The sequence below is a fragment of the Vigna unguiculata genome, chromosome 8 (assembly GCF_004118075.2).
Source record: "Vigna unguiculata cultivar IT97K-499-35 chromosome 8, ASM411807v1, whole genome shotgun sequence".
Lineage (NCBI taxonomy): Eukaryota > Viridiplantae > Streptophyta > Magnoliopsida > Fabales > Fabaceae > Vigna > Vigna unguiculata.
In genome coordinates, this window is record NC_040286.1 from 4363971 (window position 1) to 4388791 (window position 24821).

At 29.1% G+C, this 24821-nt stretch overlaps 3 protein-coding genes and 1 pseudogene across 3 annotated transcripts; all 4 read left to right on the forward strand.

Moving 5' to 3' along the window:
* Positions 1 to 933: 933 nt before the first annotated feature.
* LOC114193531 (17.9 kDa class II heat shock protein-like) lies at positions 934 to 1767 on the forward strand. The gene has a single exon (XM_028083364.1). It carries the CDS (start codon positions 1132 to 1134, stop codon positions 1615 to 1617), a length of 486 nt encoding a protein of 161 aa, XP_027939165.1. The 5' UTR covers positions 934 to 1131; the 3' UTR covers positions 1618 to 1767.
* On the forward strand, positions 1086 to 12969 carry LOC114193533 (annotated as a pseudogene).
* On the forward strand, positions 7245 to 8042 carry LOC114193532 (17.9 kDa class II heat shock protein-like). The gene has a single exon (XM_028083366.1). The coding sequence runs from the start codon at positions 7377 to 7379 to the stop codon at positions 7860 to 7862; it is 486 nt and encodes a 161-aa protein (XP_027939167.1). The 5' UTR covers positions 7245 to 7376; the 3' UTR covers positions 7863 to 8042.
* An 8025-nt stretch (positions 12970 to 20994) lies between the features above and the next one.
* LOC114195456 (probable WRKY transcription factor 50) lies at positions 20995 to 22300 on the forward strand. Its single transcript, XM_028085936.1, has 3 exons — positions 20995 to 21277; positions 21476 to 21617; positions 22056 to 22300. Exons 1-3 carry the CDS (start codon positions 21073 to 21075, stop codon positions 22177 to 22179), a joined length of 471 nt encoding a protein of 156 aa, XP_027941737.1. The 5' UTR covers positions 20995 to 21072; the 3' UTR covers positions 22180 to 22300.
* Positions 22301 to 24821: the final 2521 nt, after the last annotated feature.

A 24821-nucleotide genomic window follows, 5' to 3' on the forward strand; every position in this document is an offset into this window, starting at 1 on the left:
GAAAAGTATTTTTATATTTTTAATTAAATCTCATTGAATTATATTAACTTTGACGAATCTACTTTAAATTTGTGTACTTTCATGACAAAAACATCGGACGTAAGATTCAACGTTAGAATCCACCAAACCCTTCATATCAACAAAACCAACCAATGTACACAGATACTAAATACAACGTATTAACAACGGTTTAATAGGTATTTTGATATTAATATATTTGATATTGATTTAATTAGATTTCTTAATTTCTTTTAAAATTTTTGTTGTTTTTAATTTTATCTTTCTATCTAATTGATTTTTTAAAAATAAAATAAGGATTAAATTAAGAAAAAACATTATTAAAAAATTACATTAAATAAATTTCACAAATATTAAGATACAAAAATCTATTAACAACAAAAAAGATAACTAAAAAGTTAACAAATATTTCATCTTTTTAACCTATAAATACAATATATTAAAAATGTCAGATCTTTTAAATTTTGTTGTTGCCAATTAATGTTCTATTATATTAGTAAAGTTGAGAATGGTTTCTAAAATAGTAATCACCAATAGTATAAATATAATATATTAAAAGAAAGTAGTCTCTTTTTTCCTTCTTATCATATTACTATAAAGTACTTTCAGAATGTGGAAAAAATTGTAATGTTTCCAGAATGAGTTAAATTTTTAACACCTCAGAAAAACTGCTTTTAGAATGGATAAATTTTCTAATAGTTTCCAAAAATATGTTAAAGAGTAACTTTAGAAAATTACTTTCTACATAGTTAAAACATTAACTTATATAAATCCAACAATATAAAAAGTATATGAATGGGACTTTGGAAAGTTGAAAACTAGTGGCAAGCCCAAATTTTGGAAGCCCAAATAATGTGAGAACCTGTTTTAATTGCAAAAATTTCAAACCAAGAAATTTTTAAATGCCAGAAATAAAGAAAACAACAGCTGAGTTCTAGAACTTTGTAGAAGGATAAGACCTCGGAAGAAGATGCACATAACTGAAGCTACTAGAATATAGAGAAAGATTCCACAGCACGCTTTTATTTCTCCGAAAACTTCCATTTTTTTCTGGAATAATCTATGTCCCTCTTATAAATAGCTGTTTCCATTCCCTCTTCTCCATAGAAAGCGATGGATTTCAGAGTGATGGGTTTGGAATCTCCACTGTTCCACACGCTGCACCGCATGATGGACATGTCGGAGGAGGGTGCAGGGGAGAAGACACACAATGCTCCGACACAGACATACATGCGAGACGCGAAAGCAATGGCTGCAACACCTGCGGATGTGAAGGAATATCCCAATTCCTACGTGTTCGTGGTCGACATGCCGGGGTTGAAATCTGGTGACATAAAGGTTCAGGTTGAAGATGATAACGTGCTTTTGATTAGCGGGGAGAGAAAGAGGGAAGAAGAGAAAGAAGAGAAAGAAGGGGTGAAGTTTCTGAGAATGGAACGGAGGGTTGGGAAATTCATGCGCAAGTTTGTTTTACCTGAAAATGCGAACACTGATGCGATCTCTGCTGTGTGTCAAGATGGTGTGCTTAGTGTTACTGTGCAGAAATTGCCTCCTCCTCAACCTAAGAAGCCTAGGACCATTGAAGTCAAGATTGCTTGATATTCAAGAACAGAACAAATGAATGTTGTTTTGAACTGTTGGGGGTTTACAAGATGTTTTAGCTTGGTTTGGTTGTAATTTCTTATCTGTGTCCACTGTTGTTTTTGTAGTTTTGTGATAATATCAGCAATGATTTTGACATTTCTCAAATTTCTAATTCTTCGATCCTCTTTTCACAGATCTCTCATTTGCTATGTGCTTTGATAATGGAATAGCAGAATTTAAGAACAAATTATATTGATGTTGTAGATATCATGAATGGACATCACAGAAAAATCGGAGCTTTGTAATATCTTAAGCATCTTTCCATCTGTCAGAAACTTTTATCGTGAAAATTCAAGAAGTAGAACCTTATGAAACAGAGACATGAATATATTTGTCTCTGCTGTTTAGGATCATGATGAGAGTGATGTGTTTCAGAACTGTTCTATCATATTAGTGAGACAGGGGATATAAAATTTTCTAAGAACTTATTACCAGCTAATTATTAATGAACTACGTACTCTGATACTGTGGTATTAAAAATGACAAAACTATTAAGTATTTATTTTCTAAATTATTATGAAGAATTATATATAGTCTTTAAATTAAATTGAAAGTATTTAGTTTTTAAACTATAAAATTTTGTTTATTAAATGAAAAATATTCATATGGTATTTATTAGTTTTTTTTTTTTTAGTTTTACGAAAACATAAAACTACATATTTTACAATTTAACTTAAAGAAATATAATTTTCTATAATAATTTGAAGAAAAAAAACATATAATATAATAAAAATAGATATCTTTGGAAGAAGAATAAAAATCCTGAGAAGGTTTTTCAATTTTACAATCATAAATCTTATTAAAATTAATATCATAACATTTTGATATAAATATAACTAAACAATAAGAGGATGTTCCGTAAAAAAAAAATTGTTAAGGTATATAAAAAAAATAATTACTCAATTTTCACAATATTTCTCCTTACTCCGGTTCTATTTAATTATTATTACTATTATTTTCAAATTTTATTTATATAAACTTATTGTTTTATTTAATTATTACTACTTTTTCAAATTTTATTTATACAAATTTATTATTTTACTAAAACAATAATCTGCTAGTGTTGATAAAAATTATCGATAGAAATTCATTAATAAAATAGTTGTCAATAAATTTTGTTATAAATATAAAAATTTGTTAATAAGTAGCAATAATAATAAATTTGTTGATAAATGTTTATTTTTAAATATTTGTCGGTAAAACGTGATTGAATTTCTTTCTTCTTTTCCTCTTTTTATTTTTTTTTATCTTTTTATTTTCTATCAATTTGTGAGATTGATGCATCATTATCATTGCCTCCACATCATTTTCATCATTTGGAGTCTCATTCTTTTCATATTTGTCTTTTTCTTTCCTCTTTCTCTTCCCTCACCTTCTTTTCCTCCTTCTCATTCATCTCCTTTAAATTTGACAAATTATGAATATTAAATCGATCATATGAGAAACATCAAATCATTGTTATAATCAATTATTTCCAAATATTAAGAACAGTTCCTAATATAATAGTAGAATGCTGAAACGTATCTGAATAATAATTAGGAACACAATATAAATGAAAAATGGTACTTGATTTTCCAAATAGAATCAATAAAAGATTAGAAATTGTTTACTTGTGAGACTATACTGCTCTCTTCTCTGGTAGGAGGTTATCCTAGATGTATCTTACAAATGTGTGTTATTACGTCGTCTCATAAAACTGACTAATGGGATATCAATTTTATATCCTTACCAGCAAAGACCAGGGACCTCTCAACAAGTTCCTGAATACTTAAGTTTATCATAGACCATTCATTGAACAATTCAACTCATCACGAATAGTTCATCAGAAATCCAATATATATTATCCATATATTAATAATAATTGTGCAATATAATTGATATTTACAAATAATATAATTTATTAATTAATGTTAATCCACAATAATAATAAAATAGAGAATAATAATTTTATATAATAAAATTATATAAAATATAACACCATTATCCCACTGTCACTCACGTCGTCCACCTAAGCATCACATGCAATCACTCTAATGCTGGTCACCATCCTCATGTTATCACCTCCTCCTCCTCCACCATTTCCTCTTCCTCTTCTTCTCTTCTTCTTCTCCTATTTTTTCTTCTCTTCTTTTCACTCATCTTTCATTAATATAAAAACAAAAAAATTCCTTCAAATTAGACGAGAAATTTATCGTCCAAAGTGTCGACTGATTTACCAAGAAAATGAGACCGTTGGATAATTATGATGATAAAAAACTAAAGAAAATATCCGCCAATAATAAAAATTGTAATTTATTGACAGACAATTTTGACAACTTTTATTGTCGATAATTATGATGATAAGTTACTGACAGAAAAATCGTTGATAATAATAATTATAATTATCGATGGAGTTTATACCAAAAGAAGTTTTTATCATTAAATTAAAAATTTATCAAAAAAATCCATTAATAAATTTGAGTTTACTGAAAATTTTGTCATCATCGATAATATTTTGTCGATAATTTAGAAAATATAGAATTAAATATATTTTTTATTCTTAAATTGTTGATTAAAATTATATTTCATTCTTGAATTAAAATATGTACAATTTTGTTCTTTATATTCTATGAAAATGTATAACACTCTTTTGAAAACAAACTAACGTGAGAGTTTTTTTATGTGACAAGTGGTGTTTCACAATAAATCATAGTTAAATGTTCATATGGTTGGAGTCCTTGTTCCGGTTGACGAGCCTAGAGGTGAAAAGGATGGTCAACAAAAAAAATGAATTTGTGGTATTACATGCCCCTAGATAAAAAATTCATCTAATTTAATTTGCATTATACAATTATTGAAACTTAAAATCAAATCTCACAGACATTACCATCATCATACTTTGTTGATGCTGGTATTGTGCAACGTTACTAAGTTCATTATATCCCATGCCTTCAACCATAACCTCCAGGTCCTTCGATGCCACCAACGTCATGTATGCTTAATCCAATCATATACAATCACATAGACATGTAATTGTAAGAAAAATGAAACTCAATTATATACAACCACGTGGATGTTTCACTACAATCCACATGGGAAAATAGTTTGCCACATACGAAAGACTTTAACATTGATTCCTATCATTTTACGTTCTTTATAAAATGTAAAGAAGAGATTAGTACATACTTTAATTTCGGGACAAAATACAATTTGATTCAATAATATGTATCATTGTTTTATCAATTATATTCTATTTCACATTCTCTTATTCGAAAAACAGGAACAAAATGATATTTTGTAGAATAGTATAACTTTTTTTTAGTAATCTATAATTTATAACTACTAATTATGATGTCTTTTTAATAATTAAAGTTTGATGACTATTTTTTTATAATTATTCTTAGAAATATATATTTTTATAAATTTAATAACATTTTAATTTTAATAATAGCCGGAATAATTATTTTTTATTATTTTATTATCATAAAGTAAAGGTGGACACACATGTACACAGACACACGTGTTTCCAATTAGGGATGACAATACAAACAAATTCGTCTCGTTTTAGTTTATGTTGTATTTGGTTTGAAAAAAATGAAGTATGTTGGTCCATCTTAAAAAAGAACTCGATTAAATTACTCTTTTGATCCTTCTATTTAAGTAATATCAGTTTGGTCCTTAAGTTTTTTTTTTTTCTAAATGTGGACCTCATTTTCTTAAAAATAATTCAATTTGACCATTGCCGTTAATTTTGACCAAATAGTGTTAAAGTCAACACCACATGTCAATTTCTGGTTTTTTTGATTTTTTTTATTTTTATCACATGTCATTCCATAGTTGTGCCACATGTAAAAATGATTCAATTTGGTTCTTATATTTGTTTTTAGTTTTCTTTAATCCCAATTTTTGTAAAAGTGAAGCAATATTGTTCCTCTTTAAATTGACACTCAATTTAGTTTTTGTATTAATCTTATGATGATATTCTTACTAAAATTGACATTTTTATTAAATATTTGTATGCATATTTTTAAACAAGTTTTTTTTTTAGTTTTATTATTAAACGAAGTTAAACTTCAAACTTAATTTCAACAATTAACAGTTTTGTCATCATATTAAAGACATCAAGTGTATCATATTATACAAACTTAGTGAAGATTAAAAATCAAATAACTTATCACACATAAGTTTAAGAACTAAATTTAAAGTTTAAAACAAAATCAAAGTCTAATGTTTTATATAAAATTTAAAGTTAATTTAAAATATTTATAGAAATATTTAATAAAAACGTTTATTTTAGTAAGAATATCACCATAAGATTTATAAAAAAGTAAATTGAGTGTCAATTTAAGGAGGAACAATATTGTTTCATTTTTATTAAAATTGTGACTAAATTGAAACTAAAAACAAATATAAGGATCAAATGAAATCAGTTTGATATATGACACAACTGTGAGGTGGCACGTGTAAAAAATTAAAAAAGTTCAAAAAAACAAAAAATTGACATGTGACATTAACTTTAACACTGTCTAGTCAAACTGTCAAACTAATGGACAAGTTTTATTACTTTGTCAAACATTAGTTTGTCAAACATAAATGTTGTAAGAATAATCTTATTTTTATATTTCAAATCTTTATTGCATTTCATAAGTTTATTATTAATAATAAAATTAAAATAAATCATGTAAAGAATAAGATTATTTACATCAAATAAATATATCAAACTTAAAAAATTAAATACAAAAGTAAATTATTATTAAAGTTACTTAGAAAAAAATATCATAATTAATCAATATTAAATATAGACAAGAGAGAACTTAAAAATTTAAATATGAATTAGAAAAACAAAAAAAAAATAGTTCTGTTCAACTTAGAGATTAAAATATAAATATTATTATTTTTTATTTATCAACAATTAATTTTTTATTTTTTATTTTTATTTCATTTTATTTGTAATAAATATTATTTTATATATTAACTTAATAATATTAAAATATTATTATTTATTAATATAATATTACATACATTTAAAGTATATATATATATATATATTATATATATATATATATATATATATATATATATTTATATTTATATCACTAGGATTGATTTGTTTGGTACTCAACTTTCTTTTCAATTTTACTTTTAGTGATTATCTTAACTAAAATAATTACAATTCTATTTTTACCTTTAAATATTAATCAAAATTTATTTATTTTGTACATATAAAAAATTATGTTACTCTTATATCTTTTAAATAATTAATTTTTATTTAAATAATTATTTACAATAAAAATTTAATTAATAATAAATTTTTTATTTGTATAATTATTTTTATAAAAAATATTTATAGTTGAATAAATTTTTGTTAAAATAAGAATGTAAATATTATTCAAAAAAACAAAAAATTTAATAGAAACTATAAAAGTTAATGTTTTATGAGTTAAATAAATCTTAAACGTATTAAAGAGAAAATGTGATAATAGTATTAATGACTTCATTTCTGGAAATTATTAGAAGGATCCAGAAAGTCAAGGAGTAATCAACAAAGGGAGTCTTGTTTTTCCAGAAACTTCTATTTGCAATTAGCAGTATTGGTTTTCTTCAGAAACTTCCATTTCTTTCTGGAACAAGGTACATTCCCTATTTAAATTCTTCCCAACCAAGAAATATCCACAAAACAAATTCTCAAACAAAATCTTAGCTTTGTAAGCAGCTTTCCTCGTATCTGAAAAGAGATGGATTTCAGAGTGATGGGTTTGGAATCTCCACTGTTTCACACGCTACATCACATGATGGACATGTCGGAGGAGCGTGTAGGGGAGAAGACACAGAATGCTCCGACACAGACATACGTGCGAGACGCGAAAGCGATAGCCGCAACACCTGCGGATGTGAAGGAATATCCCAATTCCTACGTGTTCGTGGTCGACATGCCAGGGTTGAAATCTGGTGACATAAAGGTTCAGGTTGAAGACGATAACGTGCTTGTGATTAGCGGGGAGAGAAAGAGGGAAGAAGAGAAAGAAGAGAAAGCAGGGGTGAAGTTTCTGAGAATGGAACGAAGGGTTGGAAAATTGATGCGCAAGTTTGTTTTGCCTGAAAATGCGAACACTGATGCGATCTCTGCTGTGTGTCAAGATGGTGTGCTTAGTGTTACTGTGCAGAAATTGCCTCCTCCAGAACCTAAGAAGCCTAAGACCATTGAAGTCAAGATTGCTTGAGATCGAAGAACAGAACAAAAGAACGTTGTTTTGAACTGTTGGGAGTTTTGTCTCTTAGAGGCCTTGTTCATTTTCACTGTTACAAGATGTTTTAGCTTGCTTTGGTTGTAATTTCTTATTGACGTCCTCTGTTGTTTTTGTAGTTTTGTGATAATATCAGCAATGGTTTTGGTTTAATCATCTCAAATTTCTAATTGTTCTACCCTTTTTTGGTAGATCTCTCTTGTGTTATGTGTTTTAGTAATGGAATAGCAGAATTTAAGAACAAGTTATATTGATCTTGTTGACAGAATGAATGGTCATCAATGAAAAAAGAGCAAATCGGAGTTTTGTAATATCTTATGGAGCTCTTTGAAATCATTTTCTGTCCAGGAATGAAGATTTTTCATTGTCTTGATGCGACACAGACATGTCTTAAGTGGCTTTGAATTCCACTGCATTACATAATGTAGTGTTCCATGCCAAAAAAAGACGTCATATAACATCATTATTTCATTTGAACTGTAAATAATCAATCTAAAAGGATAAACTAAATTTCTGAGTTTCTAATGTTACAACCTGTAGTCCTACATTTCTAATGTTCTGTTTACATAGGATGGTCGCATCAATTATGAAGAGTTTATTGCCATGATGAAAACTGGAACCGATTGGAGAAGAGCATCTAGACAATATTCAAGAAAGAGATTGAAGAGCTTGAGGATAAATTTGATGAAAGCATGGTTTCTTTAATCTCTCATTGAAAGCAGGGAGTTTTGTGTTGGAGAGTTTTGAATTAGAGATTTTGTTTGTTTGGGTATGATTTTTAGTTGGATTAAGCTTGAATCATTCGTTTCGGTCCTAAAAATGTTACATCACATATTCTTTGTATATCTTTGTCCTGTTGGTCTTTGAATATTTTTGTATACTTCTGATTTTTTCTTTTTCATTCATGTACCTTTTTATAACCAATAACATAAGTTTTTCAATCTCAGTTTGACACCATTATCACTAAGTCATTTTTTTAAAACAGTTAAATTATATATTAACATTTAACCAAAATTGTCTATAAAATTATATTTTGTAGTTTATAGAATTGACATTAAGGATGCTTCTTTGTTGGTTATTACAGTTTTATATAAAGTAGATATATTTTTAATTTCAACATTTTAAATTTAAATAACTATTACTGTTTTAACTAATTACAATATTTTTATTGTAATTATATATATATATATATATATATATATATATATATATATATATATATTTATTGTTTGTGTATTGGATTTTCTTTCTATGTGAAGAAAAGATAAAAAAACTTGAAGAAATGACAATAATATTAATAATATTATGATTCTTATTTTTTATTTTTTATATAATTAAGTGTAATTATTAATTAATGTATTATTATTAATTTTTTAAAATTAATGTCTCGTATTAAATTACGTTAGAAAATAAGAATGAAAGTAAAAAAAAAAAATTAGTTAAATTACTCTTTTATCCCTTTATTTGTCAAGAAATTTCAGTTTGGTCATCAAGTTTTTCGTTGTCTCAATTTGGTCTTCATTTTCTTAAAAATGATTCAATTTGGTTCTCGTCGTGAATTTTGACCAAACGGTGTTAAATCAATGCAATGTAACATCCCATTTAATAGTTTTTCACACTATCAAACAAAACATTATATCATGGTCAAACATAGCAGATAGTAGAATTAACAGTTATGTACACATAGTATAGGAGTCTGGTACAGTCATCCAAAAATATAAGAAAAGCCTAATTAACTTGTCAAGTTAAGACTCCACAAAAGTCTGGTTCAAGACTACTACAGCAGTGAGTAAAGGTCAATCCCTGCTCTGAAGGGGGGCATCATCATCTGGACTAGACTCTGCTCTCACCAACAATAGGCGATCATAGCAAAGGAGAATACACAAGAACAAAACAACATGAACAAAAAGGGTAAGCTAACTGAAAGAAAAGAAAGATAATGCAAAACATCATTTACATCACTCATAACACATAGATCAATAATTAAAATTCTAGATTCGATATCCGGATTGTGTAAGCGACATTGGAGCTCTTGGTGGCTTGCACCTGCAACGGTTCCCAGACTCTGCAGAGTCTGGACACAAGGGGTTATCACCCGACCGTTCCCAGGGTAAGTCCCCTTCGCGTCTAGGACTAGATCAAGTCCAAAGACTAGGACCTCCTCATACTCCTCACGACATAATCCATTCTACTCTATCTGAGCGTGAATGATTATTGGAGTTTCAGGTACCAACCAATATGGATTCCTTACGTCCTTACACACTAACAACTCACATTAATTTCCCTTGAAATTCCATTCCAACCATCACTGTATATACTCATACTCTTCTAGTCTCATCACACAATACATTAAATAACGATTTATTAAGCATACAAGAGCTTCCTTGCACGAAATCACAATAAAACATGTCATTTTTCCTTTAAAACAGAAGTGATGTGCTCCACTCACTGCAGTGAATCTCGCTTAAGCTAGGTGATCTAGCCCAGGCGAGAAGCCATCTCGCCTAGGCGAGACTCAAACAGTGGCAAGGATTAAAAACTGGGCGGACTCTCGCTCAGGCTAAACTGGCTCGCTTAGACGAGAGTGTCTCTCTCACTTAAGCGGCTCCAGCTCGCCTAGGCAAGACCTCGCTCAGTATCAGGGGTGAGTCTTTCTGATAGTTTCGCTTAGGCGAGAACCACTCGCCTAGGCGAGAATAACAGACCATCTCACTGTTTTCACATGCAAGAACGAAATTCTCAGGGCAACAATGATCATACACTCTCACACGCATTTCAATCAATCAATTCAGCACACAAACATCATACACGACCTAATTTACGGATTAAATAGAAAGAATTTCGGTTAACTTCCCTTACCTTTTAAAAATTACCACAAGCAAGGCTCTAACACAAGGGTACCTCAAATCCTCAACCTAAGGGGCTGAAATTCATAACTCAGGGTGAGTTTAAGACCTTAATTCGGTTTGGTAAGCATCAAATCCAAAAATCCCAGAATTGAAGAGAATTGAGGGAAACCGAATTTGTCTTACCGGAAGGGGGAGATGGCTCAGCTTGAGGATGTGTTCTTCTCCTGGTTCCGGGTTTCAGCAACTGTAACAGAGGGGAAGTGATTAGAAAGGAAGAAATGAGCTTTGCTTCAGAGGGGGGCTGTGAGAGGGTTTAGAGAGAAGAAATACAGGGGGTGGAGTGTGTTTTTCTGTGGTAGAAGAGAGTGTGTGGAAAGGGGTAGTTAGTGGGTTCTTACACGCAACGTGCCAATTTATAGTTTTTTTTTATCTTTTTGATTTTTTTTTTTTATTTTTTACACGTGTCACTTCACAGTTGTGCCACGTGTTAAAATGATTCAATTTGGTCCCTATATTTGTTTTTAATTTCATTTTAGTCCCATTTTTTTAAAAAATGAAGCAATATGGTCCCTTCTTATATTGACACTCAATTTAATCTTTGTATACAACTTATGATGATATTCTTAATAAAATTGACATTTTTATTAAATATTTGTAGAAATATTTTTAAACAACTTTTTTTTTTTAGTTTTATTATTAAACAAAGTTAAACCCCAAACTTAATTTCAAAAATTAACAATTTTGTCATCATATATAAAGACATCAAGTATATCATATTATACAAACTTAGTGAAGATTAAAAATTAAATAACTTGTCACACATAAGGTTAGGAACTAAATTTAAAGTTTAAAAGAAAACCAAAGTCTAATGTTTTGTATAAAATTTAAAGTTAATTTAAAATATTTATAGAAATATTTAATAAAAACATTAATTTTAGTAAGAATATCACCATATGATTTATAAAAAAAGTAAATTTAGTGTCAATTTAAGGAAGGAAAATATTACTTCATTTTTACAAAGATTGAAACTAAATTGAAACTAAAAACAAATATAGGGACTAAATTGAGTCACTTTGATACGTGAAACAACTATGAAGTGACACGTGTGAAAAATTAAAAAAAATTAAAAAAATAAAAAAAAAAAAACCAGAAATTGACACGTGATGTTGACTTTAAGAGTGTCTGGTCAAACTTATGATAAGCACCAAATTAAATTATTTTTAAGAAAATGAAGATCAGATTGAAGCAACGAAAAACTTGAAAATCAAACTGAAATTTCTTGACGAAAAGAGATCAAAAGAATAATTTAACCAAATAAATTCAACTTATAATTTTCTTTCTAGAAATTATTAGAAGATCCGAAAAGTCAAGACAAATTAGCATTACCCAGCCCTATTCTTCCAGAAAGTTCTATTTACAATTAGCGGTTTTGGTTTTCATCAGAAACTTCCATTTCTTTCTAGAACAAGGTATATTCCACATTTAAATAGCCACCCATCTTCCTCCAAACCAAGAAATATCAACAAAACAGAATCTGAAACAAAAATCTTGGCTTTCTAAGCAGCTTTCGTCGTATCTGAAAAGCGATGGATTTCAGAGTGATGGGTTTGGAATCTCCACTGTTCCACACGCTGCACCGCATGATGGACATGTCGGAGGAGGGTGCAGGGGAGAAGACACACAATGCTCCGACATAGACATACATGCGAGACGCGAAAGCAATGGCTGCAACACCTGCGGATGTGAAGGAATATCCGAATTCCTACGTGTTCGTGGTCGACATGCCGGGGTTGAAATCTGGTGACATAAAGGTTCAGGTTGAAGATGATAACGTGCTTTTGGTTAGCGGGGAGAGAAAGAGGGAAGAAGAGAAAGAAGGGGTGAAGTTTCTGAGAATGGAACGAAGGGTTGGAAAATTCATGCGCAAGTTTGTTTTACCTGAAAATGCAAACACTGATGCGATCTCTGCTGTGTGTCAAGATGGTGTGCTTAGTGTTACTGTGCAGAAATTGCCTCCTCCTCAACCTACGAAGCCTAGGACCATTGAAGTCAAGATTGCTTGAGATTCAAGAACAGAACAAATGAATGCTGTTTTTCATTGTTTTGAATGTTGTTTTAGCTTGCTTTGGTTGTAATTTGTTTGTTATTAATGTCCATTATTAAGGTTATTGTAACTAACCTTGAATTTGTGATAATCCATGATAAAAGTCTCTTCCTAACCGGTTAATGGAAGATTGAGTACAAGTTGTATTAGGTGTTGGACATATGATAGTGTACTTTGCAGGGTGAAAGGGTACTTGGACCTTACATAGCACAAAATATCTTAATTATCTTCCTGTCTGTCAGAAACTATTATCATGAAAATTCATATCTCTCTATTTTATCTGCTGCTGAAGAAGATGATGAGAGTGATGGGTTCAAAATTGGTCTATCATGGATTTCTATTGAGCTAGGTGAATCTATCAGATAAGTGAGACAGGGGATATGAAATTTTCTGGGATCTTAGTTTATTAACAGATGATTATAATGGACTAACAATTATAATAATAAGTATTTAGTTTTTAAATTATTATGAGGAGTTATATTTAGTCTTTAATGTTAATTTTTTTTTCCAAATTTTCGTCTAATTTTTTTCAAATAATTCTTAATTTTGGTTTTGTATTCAAATAGGTAGGAAGTTTCTTCAATTTTGTTTAATTGGATTATTTTTTGTTAAAACTGTTTAAATCATTAACGACTATAAACAGTGACTGTCACGTGTCACTTTGTGGTTTTTTAAATGTCCATGTGTCAACCTAACAACGTACCACATGTCAAAGTCTTAGCTCAAACTTTTACTTTTAGAAAATGCACTGTAATCTCTATTTGAAGAATTGATTTCCAACTCCAAACTTACCTTTTCTAGAATTAGAAGTTCAAATGTTGTGACAAAAGTAACTTTACGAGTGTTCTTAAAAAATAGCTTCAAAAAACCTAGTATGGGTAGTGGTAATTTTCACCAATGGGTTTCTTGTTTCTTGGAGAATTGTGTGTTGTTGCAATTGCTAGGAAAACTCGTCGAAACATTTACTCTTTTAATTTGATTGTACTTTATTTATTTGAGTTAATCTTTTTGTTTAAGAGATTGAACGTAAAGTCTTTTTATCCGAACTAGTCTAAATATTTGTGTTCATCTTCTTTCCTATACTCTTTATTTATCTGTACTTACTTTAAAGGAATTAAGACTTTAATTTAAATAGTAAAATTTGAAAAAAAAATTAAAGTATTAATTTTATTAATTAAACCGATTCAACTCTGTTGATTTTTGTCCATTCACCAATCATTCCGCCTGCGATTCTAAAAATTTGTGGGAGTAGGAAATAATGGAGGTAGACTTGTGGATTTAAGGGGTTGAGGCGTGTTTAGGGTTATGTTTGGGTTACAGTTGAGATATGAGATATGGGTCAGTCTAGGTTTAGGGACATATTTCTCTTCATACAACTTGGCGAAGGATACACAACGGAGTAAGGTTGTAAGTGATTGAGCTATGACTTCTCGTTGAATATAAGTTTGAGTCCACCAACAAAACAATCAATCAAGACTTCGGTATATCCTGCTCTTTGTCAGTAAGACCCTTTAAACATGTATAATATTCCTTAATATAACCAATTTGATGTAGTTTATTAAGTAATTGAGGTCTAGTACATTCATAAGTTAGACTATACAGATTCAAATATTTTATATAATAAATCACTTTAGTATTTAAATATATAATTTTAGTTAATGAAATATAACTTAAATGGTTCAATAGGCATGGAAGTTGTTGTGAACCGGGCTTAATTTTTACAAATAATAAATATTTAATTTTAGCAAAGAATTCAATTTTTTTCTATAAAGATTTAGCAATTTTACTTGTTGAAGTAGTAAGGATATTTTATAAACAATAGCCAAAAATAGATTTTAGTAAGGATCATTACTGACTCTAAATAGTTTTTACAAATAACTATACGAGAGATTATCATAAAATATTAAAGAGCATAGTTTATATATTTATATTTTTTAAATTCATTAAACACAAAATATGTGGTGGGCCCTTCCATAAAAAATATGTGGAGCCCTAAAAAGATGACTTTGACTACTTTTGTGGATTATTATGAATATCATGTCAATGTTCTTTGTTTACTTGATTACCATAAATTGATGAGTACACTGACGAGTCAATGAAGTTAGCTTGAATAGTCAAGAAACTTAACAACTAACTACTTGCCATTGTTTTCTGGGAAACCATGATTTTTCAGTCCCACCAAGATATCTCATGTTAAGAGGTTTGGTTCATACATTGATGAGTTTGTGAAAATATTTATAGATTAGTTGAAGAGAATTCTACCGTTTTCTTTGGAATAAAACTATTAATATAATACTTTTACTTTTTCTCAAAAATAAAAGAGAATCATAATTAAAACCATATCAAATTTAAAAAGATTGTCATTACATATCAATGAATATTGTATACTTACTAACATAAAAAAAACACAAAAATAAATATTAATCCGTGCGTAGGAACACAGGTTTAAAACTAGTTTCTATTAAACAAAAAAATAAAAAACATGTTTTATTTAATGGTATTTATTGTTTTGATTTTAAAGGATGTGGACGAAGTTTATTTAATGATTAAGAATATTTTTAAATTATTTTAAAAAAAATTATGTTTTTCTTTTAAATTAAATTATTTTAATCATATATAAAATATTCTTAAACAAACGACCGTAGTATACAAATGTTATATTATAATTTAATTCAAAACTTTATTAGTTATATAGAAATAGAAATTCCCTGTTTTGAGCAGAAATGTCAAAATAAATTTTAACTTAGTGAGTTAATTTGGCTTATCATATATTTGATTTGGGTTAGGTCGGAATTTTGAGATTTTTTTGAAGTAAGTCCAACTCATTTAATCCACGAGTTAAACAGTATTGAGGTAGGTTGAGGTAGGTTGAATGTGAATTAACTTATAATTCACTAACAATAACACTTTATTAGTATTTTTACCATTTTTTATAAATTTTTATTAAAATTATTTATTATTTCTAATTATATAGGTTTAAAATTGGATCTTTTTAATTATTAGAATATTAGAATAATTTAGGTGTTTAATTTATTTCTTGCCAGGTTATATATACGTTGATACTTTAATTTTCAACTGGTACCCTTAAAATAATATTTGAAAAATTACATAAATACTTTAATTCCACTACTATAAAAAAATAGTCTATAGCCAATTCAGTATTATAATAAATGTATAAATAAATTTCAAAAGCAAAAATTTTTGTTAGTGAGTCAAACCAACTAACTTATCAACCTGTGATAGGTCGAGTTGAGTTATAAAAGTTCTGACTTGCAAAAAGGAAGTGATGTTAAACTGATCATCGTTTAGTTCAACTTTTAGAGTCAGTCCATGTGAATCGAATTAACTCACTTTGACAATCTAATAAAAATATTTTACACTACTTCTATAAAATAAGGGACAAAATACACATGTAATTTAATTTAGGAATAAAACACAAATTTAAAAAATATTTTATAACGTAAAAGACTAAATGTATGCTATCTTTAAAAATAATTATTAAAATATTATAATAAATTACAAGTTTAAAATCTTGATATATTTAATACCGTGTCTAATATATTTAAGTTGAAAATATTTATTAATGGATAGTTTAATCTATAAAAGATTATTGTTTTTCTTGGTTGAAATAATCTATTTATATTATTAAATTTTCATCGAATACAGTAGCTAACTAAGTTAGATTGTACATTCTATATAATTGTATAACTCAATTTATATAACAATATATTTTGCACAACACAGTTTTTCAAACAAAAAGTATTAATAGGATGCTTCCCAGAAATAAGGTGTGCAGATATGTTTTGTTTTGATTAGATAGACTGACAATCACACTTACTTTCTTTGGGTTCTGTTCTCATTCAGATGAGAGGAAAGAAAAAATAAAAAAATAAAACAGTTACAAAAAATTGACAAGAAAAAGTTATCTTTTATAAGTTAATTAATTAAAATTCTGGGTATACAAATTTAAAAACAAATTAATCATTATAATTTTAAGTTCCTCAATTATTTTAATCCATATTTTTTTAACGGACAATTTTTGTTAATTCATAATTCAAGTGTTAGCTATTTTAATTATGCAATAATCCAATCAGTTAATTTGTTTCAATTCAAGTAATGTATTTCCATAATTTTATTCACTATTTCACAATTTATCTAATATAAAATAAAATTATTTTATTTTATCTTAAATAACTTGAGTCCTAAAATTAAATATTTAATGTCACATACGCCCTTACACAAATTATTGCATTATCACAGATGTTAAAAATTGAATTACAAATTCACGATAAAATTTAAATTATTTTTAAACAAAGAATAAAATCAAATACTAAAAACGATCAAAACTAAATTTACCATGAATCAAAATATTATTAAAAAAATTCATATTTTTTACCAATTTTGTTTTGAAACTTTTTTCGTAGAAAATATTTACAAATTTAGTTGAGAAAAAAAAATTGTAAGAAAGCAACAAATTTTATAGTACTTTCAAATTTTATAATTTTATAGGAAATGATTACTCACGAAAAAATTATTGGTCAATTAAAATTCCTAAAAAAATGGTAGAAAAAAATCTTTTCTTACAATTTTTTTTAACAAATTTGCAAGAAAAGTCTCATCTAATATGAGAATTTTTAGTAGTGAAATTTAACCATTTAAATTATGAAACCAAAATTGCCTAAAGGATTAAACATATATAATAAAGTCTTTTATATTAATTTTTTCTTTAATTGAGTAAATATGTTTTCCTCTATACTTTACCCTCATCTAAATAAACACTTTTAAGTTTTATTCTCATGTGGTCTCATGAATTATAACATGTTGAATGTTGACGCAGTTGGTGACGAATCGCATGATGTCAAACTCTTATAATTAATTATTTTGAACAAAAAAGATGAAGACCACCACTTGTTTCTTCAAACATGAAAGGTCGTGGAAGATACCTAGGAACTTCCTAGAACTGCGTTTTTAAGATTCCTATTACCAGAATTTGGTATAAATTCATCTTCATTCTCATATAACTTAATGCACATCTCTATAAAACAAACTATAAAGTCAACGCAAACGGATTCTAGATACTAACTTGGGACACATGAATTTGAAAACACTTACTAAAAGACAAGCTTTTTAGGAATTAAATAAAAACTTTCTAAATATATCATGTGTGATAAATGTAATAATAATGATAAAAGAAAACACTTGGAAGTAGTTGATCCAAATAATATTGATTTTTGTTTCTTTAAATTAGATGTTGGGTTCAAGTTTTGTGGATGAAAAAATTTTTAGGGCAACAAAACAAATTGTTTCCTCAAATATGGAAGAGTACTTCACACACTGTTTTCAAAAAAAATTTCTATGATATATATTCATAGCAAGCCTTGAATAAAAACATGATCATATTACAAAAATTGAGACAATAAAAAACATACAAACTAATAATACAAGAGTGAAAGATATAGAAGCCAAGAAAAATGTCTCTGTAAAAAAAGAAGAAGAAAACAACAAGATAATTAAATTATAATCGATTATTTGAATGAGAAAAAATGGTTTGAGGTAAAACGAGGCTTGGTCGATTTTGTGAGAAATGCTTGATAAAGATATTATATCATTTTATGTTTCTATTCATTTATATTTAAGTTCTCAATTTACACTTTCTTTAAGCGTTTACTTTAATTTATCAAAATTTTTTTCTTTCTCCAAAAGTCGATTTAATATTTCTATGAATGTTAAGTTTTATAAATATTTATAACTGAAAATCTATATGAAAGTGATAAAGTCTTATTGTTAAGAAAATGTATTAATAGTTATAAAAAGGGAAGTTTAATTCTTTTAATAATGAATTAAACAATAAAATTAATTATTTTATGTGAATGTATTAGTTTTCCTCATCATCCAAATTTCAAAATTCTTATTTTAAATAAAAAATAAAAATTATATATATATATATATATATATATATATATATATATATATATATATATATATATATATATATATATATATATATATATATATATATATATATATATATATATATATATATATAATTGAAAATAATGCATGCACTGGCAGCAACCTATAAAAGTTTTCGTTCTAGTGACTTGTTTCGGGGTAGGGACCAAGAGCCTACTAAGAGAACCTTTCCGAGCTTGCTCTATTCTTCAACACAACTGCAACTTCAGCAAAATCAACTCCTTAGCTCGATCGGTTGGGACGACGATCGGTGTACCTGTCTAAAAGGCTCCGATGCTTAAGTCAGTAGTTGGCCGATCGGTATATCAGTATAACTGCTGTAATAAATGCGCAATTAAGATCCTTACCAACCTACCTTTGGGCCCTATTTATAGCTTTCGACATGGGCCTGTAATTAGGGTTTCTTAATCACGGCCCAATGACCTTTTAATCAAGATTACTGACTCGTTTAACGTTAATTAATCTAACTTAGGTTATTTAACCGTGCGACCGATGGCCGCTTGGCTGGTTAATGACATTCTGTTTTTAACAGGCTAACGATCCATGTGTATTGCTGATCAACCGACAGGTGCGTTAGAAGGTCCATCGCTGATGTTTTACCGATGGACCGATGGGCCCTTGAGGTTAGAAGGTCCCTTGCTGATGTTTTACCGATGGACCGATGGGCCCTTGAGGTTAGAAGGTCCATCGCTGATGTTTTACCGACAGACCAATGGGCCCTTAGGGTTAGAAGGTCCCTCGCTGACGTTTTACCGACGGACTGATGGACCAACAGATCTTATCGTTACTCTACGGAGTTTATAGAATCGAGTTCGATTGGCCGATTGACCGATTGACCGATTGACCTATTGGACGTACATGACTAATTAAAATTTGTCAGATAATTTGAAACTTTTATGAAAAGAAATTTTAACAGTGATTTCCTAACCTGATTTCTGTGTAAGAAAAACACTTTACATGGTACATTGAAATTAAACTCTTGTTTAATAATTTTGCTACCACGAAAGAGAGAAAAAGGAGTCAGACTTTCACTTTCACTCTCTATTTTCTTTGTTTTTCACTTTTTTGCAAATTGCAATAAGCACTTATTGTAACCCATTAATTAAAGTTTGAATGGCACACTAAAGATAATCTAGAAGGAAGAGTTTGAATCCACCACTCGCAGGGGTAACATCTCGAAAACCCTATTTTGTATAAAACAACTTAACAATTTTATTATAATATACATCATACACATAAATGAAAGTATAAATGAAAGTGAGCTTGACACTACCATTAAATGATTCATAACAATAAACAAACCTTACTATCTTTTAAAAATAGATTTTTAACCTAATTCAATTTTATAATACGTAAATATAAGAAAATTATGAATTGGTTATTATATAATGGGTTAAATATGTTTTTGGTTCTTCAAGTTTTTTAGTGAATTTTGGAATTAGTCACTCTTCGAAATTTTATATCAATTTAGTCATTTATTTTTAAAAATGCGTGAATTTAGTTTTTCTTACCAAAATTTGTTAAGTTTATCTAACATTTTGAACGCATTTTATGATAATATCTGAGTTAATATTAAAACAAAAATATGTGTCAAATGGTGTAAACAATTCAAATACTATGACAAAATATGTTGAAACATTATATAAATTTAATAAAATTTAGTTAAAAGGACTAAATTCACGCATTTTAAAAAATAAATGACTAAATTGGTCAAAATTTTTTAAAATGATTAATTCTAAATTTCACAACAAATTAAAAGAAAAAAAACATATTTAATCGTTAGTATAATAAGAAAAGAAAGGTGAAATCATGAAGAACGTACGTAACAGAGATGAAGTCACTTTTGTAGTGGCTGTGATGAAAGTAGCGTCTTGTGGTTCGAAGAACCTTGCACTAGGCCATACGAAAACACAATCACTTTTGACTTGGACTTGTACTGTGAAGGGTTAATTGGTCTAACAACAAAGTCTTGTTGCTCAATCAACTTGAAAGTCTTCCCCAAGTCATCTCAAGGTGTACCCCACTCATGTTTTGTCCCTATTCATCACTGTTCTTAGATATCCTTTTTCATCCACATCAATTGGTTTCTGCCATTGTTTTTTCTACTGCTTCTCATTACCTTTGAAACTTCCTAGATTTCTAGCTCCTAGGAAGCTACCATGAAGCACCCTTTCTAATAAAACTATATCACTGTGGCGTGCCTTTATATATTGTCTCCGCCGTGATCCTTTCTTTTCATATTATTCAGTGTGGTGCCAAAATGACAGACAACAATCCAAAACCACCACCTGATACACCCGACAGTGATGATTTCTGCAACCAGTGGCCTTTTGAGCTCTCTGAGTACTTGCAATTCGATGATAACCAGTGGATGCAGGATGATATCCCGTCTTTTTCTTCTGAGAATGTCTCAAACCAGGTTCATCAAGCCAGTAATGGAAGCTACTTTGAAGGGTCTTCTAGCAGTAAGCATATATTAAACATATGTAGTAGTTCTTCAAGACATGAAAGTGTGCTTTGTTTTGTAGCTTCAGTATGTTTATTTAGCCATTTTCATTGACTGATTCAATTGATTACTACAGTAACTGATATGAACATTTTTAAATATTTGTCTCCCTTTTGCTTATAGTTATTGACTGATGCGAACATGTGTGTGATTTTAGGAGATACTGGTGAACGTGAGAATCGGCAAGTTGTTAGAGAGAGATTTGCATTCAAAACAATTTCTGAGATTGAAGTGCTAGATGATGGATACAGATGGAGGAAGTACGGAAAGAAAATGGTGAAGAACAATCCCAATCCAAGGTATGTAGTATATGCTTATGATAGAATATGTTATTTTTGTTCATATAGTTAATTATCATGCTGCTAATTAAACGTAAACAACTGATGAAATAGATTAACGAAACCAATTACGCGATGAGAGAAAAGGTAAACTAAACACATAAAATCACATACTTGCATGTCAGAGCTAATTAGCACATGTTTTGGTTATGCTTCTATACCAAGTGTTATCCACTTTCTATCTTGAAGCTACAGCTTCTGCATTATTCTAAGATTTTGACGTGAAAATTGAAGGGTAGATGCATTCAAAAAGGTTTCTCACACGTACCCTAATGAACAAATATAGGTTGCAATACTACATAAAACGTAGAAAGATGAAGATACAAATTTCTTTGGAAATATTTGTTTTCATTTTTTCTGTTTTTATATGGCTAAATTAGCATATACTCATCATTACAGGAATTACTATAGATGTTCAGTGGATGGGTGCGCTGTGAAGAAGAGAGTGGAGAGAGATAAAGATGACCCTAGGTGTGTAATAACAACCTACGAAGGCAACCACACTCATCCAAGTTCTTCCTAGGTTGAATATGAAGAAGTTTTGGCACTGTAATAAGCTTTTTTTGCCACAGCTACAACTAGTACTTTCGTATTAACGCTGCAAGTACTCTTGCCAAGTTTTATCATGTTCATTCATGTTTGATTTCACCTTATATATATATATATATATATATATATATATATATATATATATATATATATATATATATATTCTCCATGGTTATGGTAAAATATTGGTTAACATGATTTTAAATATATGTTTACATGTTTGATTTCACGTTCTAGAGTTAACTATGAATTTAGAATTGATTTTAATTTAAGCCACTTTTAATAACTTTTGTACTGAATAATTAACGATCTTACACTTTTAGAATGAAAACATCAAAAGCATAAATCTCGTCCCTTCCAAATGAAATCATTTAAAATCTTTTTTTTTTTTCAAATGATCATTCAAACACACAACTCTTTTGCTAATAGCTCAATGTTAGAAGTCCTCTATCAATTAAAAATAAAGTCAATTTAGAGTATATAAATGAGTGCAAATCTCACATTATAAGTCGGTTTTGTAAGGTTGAGTTAAACTTAAAATCCATTTCTTATCTTAATATCATGATCATGAGTTTGTTTCTATCATATGATGTTTTAGACGTATATACCTCGGTGTGAGTCTAATTCAAGGAGAGTAAAGTGAGGTTTGCCTCAACTTCAAGCTTGAACATGGAAATTTAGGGGATCTTGATATACTAAAATCTCTACTAGAATAGATTCTTATGTTTTTCATACTCATACCATGAGAATCGATGGAACCCGATAGAGGATAGCACAATAGACCAAAATCTCGATCATGATAAAATTATCCTAACCAGTAAGAGTCTATCTTAACAAAGATTTGAACATATTGTGTCACTCATTGTCGGGTCCTCTCGATTCTCACACTCAATGTCATACTAATAAGTTTGAGTCTATGACATTCGAGATGTATATTTCTCGGTGTGAGTTTAACTCAAGGAAAGTAAAGTGAGGTTAAAAGTCTATCTTAACTAAGATTTAAACATATTATGTCACTCATTGTTGGGTCCTGTCGATTCTCATGCTCGATGTCATTGGCGTGTAAGAGATCCTATATCGACTAACAATAATAACTTATGATATATAAGTAAAAGCAAACCTAATCTTATTAAACTAGTTTTATAAGATTGAATTAAGCTTAAAAGATTATCTACCCAAGACCTAGTAATCAATAAGAGTGAAGATGTTCTCCCACATTTCTTTACTTTGTGTTAAAAGTAATTTTTGTATAATTCAATCCTGAAAACTTTGTTGTAAAGAAAAATTTGCATTTTAAAATTATATATCATAAGTTAATTATATATTTGGATTACATGAGATTATATACTTACAGGTAATTCGATACTAATGAACACAATACATCTAAACAAATATTCTACAAAAATTATTTGTAAAATAAAATTTACACTTACATATAATATATATTATAATTCACCTATATATCTAGTGGATTTCAGTTTTAATAATTTTTCCCATCTTCTCAACGCACCCTTTTCTCCATACAATCTCTTATTGTTAACAAAGCATGAGACAGTAAAAAGCATCATAAATGAAGAACTTATCAAGGCCTTTAAGGCTTATGCTTATTCTCCTACTTAATTAGTATAGCATCACAATTAGAGATAAATATCACCTTTTCCCCCCGTTTAGTATCCTAATTAAGGTCATTTTAAGAATTAACACCCTTCCCCTACCTTACAGATAAAAAAAGAATGCTCAAAATCCTGAGTAGGCCCAAGTTAAGAAGTTTCTTTGTTTGAGACAGGCCACTTAAACAACTGCAGTGGAAAAAGTTAATGCCCTCTTACCTTCTTGGTCAGCTCAGTGAAGGGGCCTTCTCCCTGCATCCCAAAAGATTCTTCTGTACCCCCCAAAATGACTCTTATACCCTTATTAATTACCAGTGAGAGAGTGGGTGAAAGTGCGTTGGACGCAGTAAATTTCATTTACTGCGTCGCCAACGTCCTGCACCCCCAAACGTTATTTCTTCTACTCCGTTTCGTTTCTTCTCCATCCCGACATTCATTTAAAATTTTGCTCTCATTCTCTCTGCTTCGTGGTCCCTCAAAGTTTTAATTTCTCTGTCATTCCTTCATTCTCTCTGGTTCGTGGTCCCTGGTTTGTATCAATTTCCTTTATTTTTTTTGAAGGAATGTTATTTATTCTCTCACTCACTCTCTTCACTCACTGTCTTTACTTTGCGTTGTGTGGTTCTTGTGATCGAAGGTTGTGTCGTTCTTTGAAGGAAGGTGGTTGTAAGTAACTCCGTTATCTTCTCTCTAAGTGGTAGTTTCCATCAGGTTAGCCTTCCAGCTTAAACTTTTTCTTTTTCTGTTTGCTTTTGTGAAACGTATATAAGGAAATCTTTTACGAAATGGATACTGGAATGCGTTTCAAACTTTTACCAAACGAAATACAAAACCCGTTTCATAAAAAAAATCATAATGGATGCGAAACGGAATACAGATTTCGTTTCATGATACTGTGAAACGGAATCTGTATTCCGTTTCAAAAAAAATTGCAAATTTTTTTATGAAACGGATTACAGAATCCGTTTCACAGTATTATGAAACGGAATCTGTATTCCGTTTCAAA

Coding starts and splice junctions, on each gene's coding strand:
- LOC114193531 (XM_028083364.1), top strand. CDS start 1,132: ATGGATTTCAGAGTGATGGGTTTGGAATCTCCACTGTTCCACACGCTG.
- LOC114193532 (XM_028083366.1), top strand. CDS start 7,377: ATGGATTTCAGAGTGATGGGTTTGGAATCTCCACTGTTTCACACGCTA.
- LOC114195456 (XM_028085936.1), top strand. CDS start 21,073: ATGACAGACAACAATCCAAAACCACCACCTGATACACCCGACAGTGAT. Junction 21,278..21,475: donor CTTTGAAGGGTCTTCTAGCA/GTAAGCATATAT, acceptor GTGTGATTTTAG/GAGATACTGGTGAACGTGAG. Junction 21,618..22,055: donor AAGAACAATCCCAATCCAAG/GTATGTAGTATA, acceptor TCATCATTACAG/GAATTACTATAGATGTTCAG.